This window comes from Onychomys torridus, chromosome 13 (genome assembly GCF_903995425.1).
Source record: "Onychomys torridus chromosome 13, mOncTor1.1, whole genome shotgun sequence".
In the NCBI taxonomy this organism is placed as follows: Eukaryota; Metazoa; Chordata; class Mammalia; order Rodentia; family Cricetidae; genus Onychomys; species Onychomys torridus.
Genome location: NC_050455.1, coordinates 73,433,674 through 73,438,807, shown reverse-complemented (window position 1 = coordinate 73,438,807; position 5,134 = coordinate 73,433,674). Strand labels below are relative to the sequence as shown.

General features: G+C 41.7%; 1 protein-coding gene across 1 annotated transcript; it reads right to left on the bottom strand.

The window, feature by feature from the left end:
• Positions 1-486: 486 nt before the first annotated feature.
• LOC118595003 (60S ribosomal protein L36a-like) lies at positions 487-843 on the bottom strand. Its single transcript, XM_036205261.1, has one exon. It carries the CDS (start codon positions 831-833, stop codon positions 513-515), a length of 321 nt encoding a protein of 106 aa, XP_036061154.1. The 5' UTR covers positions 834-843; the 3' UTR covers positions 487-512.
• Positions 844-5,134: the final 4,291 nt, after the last annotated feature.

Genomic DNA, 5,134 nt, shown 5'->3' with positions numbered 1-5,134 from the left:
AAAATTAGTTTTTCCCCCCATGGGACCAGCAACACCAGTTGTTAAATATCAAAATAAGTGTGTGCTCTTAGTAAATAGCAACTCCTTCGCCCTCCCCAGTGGTCTGTCCATCAATCCCTCTGCCTACCACCAGGGTCAGTCTAGTAAACCCTTGCACTCCGGAATTCATGCCTTGAACCCTGTTCCATTCTAATGGCCTGGCTGTACCAATGACCTCACATTACCATTTTTCAATGGTTTTTCTTTTTATTGTATGTATGTGTGTCTACATTACTTTATGTTTACCACTTGCCCATGGGTATACACAGGGTCCAAAAGAGGACACCAGATTCCATGGAACCGGAGATTCATGAAGTTATGAGCTATCATATGGGTGCCAAGAATGAAACCTGGGTGTTCTGAAAGAACAGCAATTACTCTTAACCATTGAACCATGTGTTCAGGCCCATATCAATTTTTTTTTTTTTTTTTTTTTAGTACAAGCTCATGATTTTATTGTCTTCAAGATCAGCTTAGAACTGGATCACCTGGCCCTTTCTCTTCTTATCGCCTCCCAGTTCAAAGTGCTTGCATCTCTTAATAGCCAGCATCCTCTTAGATCTGTAGTTGGACTCAACACACTCAAGTCTCAGCACAATCTTCTTTGTAGTTTTAGCCTTTTTGCAGAAAATCAGCTTAGTCTGCCCACCATAGCCGCTCTGTTTCCTGTTATAGCGCCGCTTTCCCTGGGCGTACAAAGAATCCTTGCCCTTCTTGTACTGGGTCACTTTGTGGGGTTGGTGCTTGCCACATTTCTTGCAGAACGTCCGGCGGGTCTTAGGAACATTCACCATGTTGGTGGGAGCGATATTGGCACCCATATCAAATATTTTAATGTCATTCTCAGATGTTGGTCTCCAAAGTTCATGCATGTGTATACATTTCACAAAAGGTGGTGAAAGAATACAGTCAACAATGGAGCCAGACAAATTGTTGTATAGGCTGAAAGCTCTAGGCAAATTCTCCCTCACGGGTCACCAGTGCTAATAGGCAATTGTAATATGATCCTGAATCTTATTTCTATACTTAAAAAAAAATCAATGCACCACTTACTACAGTAACCTCTTTTTCTGCTACAACAATGCCCCTGTGCAGCCAAGGAAGAAGTAATTCCATCAGAAAAACTACTTCCTGTGAAGGTGTTTGCTGTACGGTTATTGTCAAAGTTGCCACCATCACCAGACACCTACAAAACTTTTCATTTCTGATGCAGCAATAGAGACTTTTCTCATTTGCTTACAGGCTCGTGTGAAATCAATCTAATTTTGCCTTCATTGTAAAAGATTAAGACCTGAGTACTGTGTGTTGCAAAAGCATTTTCAGAGACCCTGGAGGGTCATAAGAAATGAATTATAAGATGTAAATTCTGTCTCTGACTGGACTACAGCAGGAATGTGAAGTCATCAAATATTTGAGCACAAGAGATAATTTGGTTTGAACTAAATGGTCAAAAATGGTCAGTTTGGGCATAATTTATTGTACTATCTCTCTTACTTCCACCTGCTTCATAAATTTAGTACCATGAAAGTGTACAATGGAGATGCAGAGTCAGAATAGTAGGAAGAAAAGGTTGAACATTAGCAAATACACTTAGTGATTCTTCTACAGATACACAAGTCTCAGAGTCATTAAAAAGCCAATGACTTACCGTGAGCACCTTAACAGGCCCTACGGCTACTCCATGGCTTGGATGGGACATGTAGCAGTGAAGCTGAGTGGCTGGCAATGCTGAAGATGGCAATAGCTCAGGAGCACACTATCCATGGAGGTAGAGCAGGGACCCGTGGTGCTGGCACTGGGCACTGATAGGAGGGAATGCAAGAGATTAGTTTTTTAACTTTGGTTTTGTGTGTCAAAAACATTTGACATGTTTGCTCTGACCCTCTGACCTATTCACTCCACCACCACCCCTGTATAACAAAAGGGTCTCCTCTGGATAAAGCATCATCCTAGGCCCCTCTGTTAGGATATCCTCTTCTGACAGGGAGCTTCAATTATAAGTGGCAGAAGTACATTATCTGAGTCTCCACCCATGACACCAAGAAGCCAGATCTACTTGCAGTCCAGGCTGTGACACCTCCTTTTCAGCAGTCTTTAAGTGCATGTTAATTGTACAGATAATGGATTGTAATATGACACCTTCATACATGAATAGAACACACTTTGACCATATTCATACCATTATACACTCTTATCAACTGCTCTCTTATCCCCCTTCTACACACTGAATAGTCCTTTATTTTCATATCCTGTCGTCTCAAATTCCACACATGAGAGAAAACATATGACACCCAACCTTATGTGTCTCACTTATTTCACTTAATAAAACCTTCAGTTCCATCCATTTTCCATTATTCACCTAAAGAATTTTTTAAATTATGTGGATGTGTAGTGCAGATGTCTATGGATGAGATATGACAGATCCCCCTGGAAATGGAGTTAATTAGTTATGAGCTGCCTGATGTGGGCACTGGTAACTGAATTTGGATTCCCTACAATAGCACTTTGAGCTCTGAACCATTGATCCATCTTCCTAGCACCATTTCCCTTCAAACAATAGAATTTATTGATGTTGTGGATGAACAGCACTCCATTGTGTGTATGCCACATTTGCTCTCCCTTCGTCCACTGATGAGTACCTGGGCTGACTCAATAACTGTCTTCGTTAGGGTTTCTATTGCTGCAACAAAATACCATGACCAAAAAGCAAGTTGGGAAGGGAAGACTTTATTTGGCTTATACTTCAACACTGCTGTTTATCACTGAAGGAAGTTAGGACAGGAACTCAAATAGGGCAGGATCCTGGAGGCAGGAGCTGATGCAGAGGCCATGGAGGGGAGCTGCTTACTGGCTTGCTTCCCATGACTTGCTCAGCCTGCCTTTTTATAGAACCCAGGACCATCAGTCCAGGGATGGCACCACCCACCATGAGCTGGGCCCTCCCCAATTGATCACTAGTTGAGAAAATTCCTAACAGCTGGATCTCATGGAGGCATGTCCTCAACTGAGGCTCCATCTTCTCTGATGACTCTGGCTTGTATCAAGTTGACACACAAACACATCACTTTAAGCCACAACTCTCCCTTTTTTATTCCTTCCCAATATCTCACATTAAAACAAATAGTTTAAAAGTCCTACAGTCTTTTACAAATGCAAATACACTAAAGTTTCAGTATCTTTAAAATATCCAATCTCTTTTAAAAGTTCAAATATTTCAGCTGTGGCCTCCTGTAAAAGTCAAAATTAAATTAAATGCTTTCTTCAAGAGGGAAGGACCAGGGCACCATCACAATCTGAACCAAGCAAAATCAAACTCCAACAGTTTAAATAACTCAGTGTCCATTTACCTGGGATTCACGCATGATTTTCTGAGCTCCTCTGAGAAGTTGCAGCCACTTCTCCAGCTCTAACCTCTGCAGAACACACAGCTCATTTTCTAGCTCTGGCTGTCTCCACTCCACTGCTGTTTCTGTTCTTGGTGGTCATCCCATGGTACTGGCACCTCCAAAACACTGGGGTCTTCTCCTAAAAGTGGGCTGTGCTTTTACCAATAGCTTCTTATAGGCTCTCCTCATGGTACCAAGTCTTAACTCCTTTGCATGATCCCTTCAGTCCTGGACCATCAACTTCCAACGAGGCTGAAAATGCACCTTCACCAGTGGCTCTCCTGGCCTTTCACAGTGCCAAGACTCAGCTGCTCTTCACGACTTCTTTATGCCTTCAAAACCAATACCACCTGGGTGACTCCATACATTACCAAGTCCAGCAGCTATCACTAGGAGGAACAACCTTGGTCACTTCTGGAATACAGCTACTTTGTACTGCCAGGAAACACTTCCCAGAAGATTTTGCAGGTCATGTTGGACTTGCTCACTGCTAATTTCTTAGCTCCAGCTGACCACCATCAAGTATCCCACAAAACAAGGTTTTGCTTTAGTAGTTCTGATATCTTGTTAATCACAACTGATTCTTCAGTCACAGCTAACCAGAACCACAGAACCTTAACTCAAAATAATAAACGGCTCCAATAGAGTCTTTAAACTTCCCTCTGAAATGTCATAAGCCAGGCCTCCATCCTCTGTGCTGCTCTCAACATTCTTATCTTCCAAGTTCCCACAGAACATCCCACAGAGCTCTTAACACTCAATGGCTCTTTTAGCCCAAAGTTCCAAAGTCCTTCCACAATCCTCCCCAAAACATAGTCAGATCTGTCACTACACTGTCAATACCTCACTACGCTGGTACCAATTTGTCTTAATTAGGGTGTCTATTGCTGCAACAAAACACTATAACCAAAAAGCAAGTGGGGAGCAAAGGGTTTATTTGTCTTACACTTCAGTGTTGCTGTTCATCATCAAAGAAAGTCATGACAGGAACTCAAACAGGGTAGGATCCTGGAGGCAGGAGCTGATGCAGAGGCCATGGAGGGATACTGCTTACTAGGTTGCTCCCCATGGCTTGCTCAGCCTGCTTTCTTATAAAACCCAGGACCACTAGCCCAGGTTGGCACCACCCACCATGGTCTGGTCCCTCCCGCATTGATGACTAATTGAGAAAATGTCTTACAGCTAGATCTCATGGAGGCCATTTACTCAACTGAGGCTTTTTCCTCTCTTAAAAAAAAAAGTATAGTTTGTGTCAAGTTGACACCCAAAACCAGCCAGTATAATAACTTAAATATTATAATGAGTACAGTGATAATCATGGGTCTGCAGGTATCTCTATGGTATGTTGGCTTTGATTCCTTCAGAAATACACCCACAAATGATATAGTTGGATTATTTGGAAGTTCTGATCCTAATCTTTGAGGAAACGACACTGATTCTCATAGTGGCTGGACTAATTTGCATCCTATAAGCATTGTATAAGAGTTTGTTTTTCCCACATCCTCACCAGCATTTTTTTTTTGTTTTTTGATGATAATTATTCTAATTTAGGATAAGATAAAATGTCAATATAATTTTGACTTCCATGTCCTAATGGCTAAAGACATCAAACATTTATTTTATGTATTTCCTAGCCATTTCTATTTCATTTGTAGGAGAATGGTTTCCAATTCTGCCAACTGTTAAGATTTTAAGATTAAGGCCTGCAC

Bases quoted from the DNA above. Each gene is read 5' to 3' on its own strand.
- LOC118595003 (XM_036205261.1), bottom strand. From the start codon at position 833: ATGGTGAATGTTCCTAAGACCCGCCGGACGTTCTGCAAGAAATGTGGC.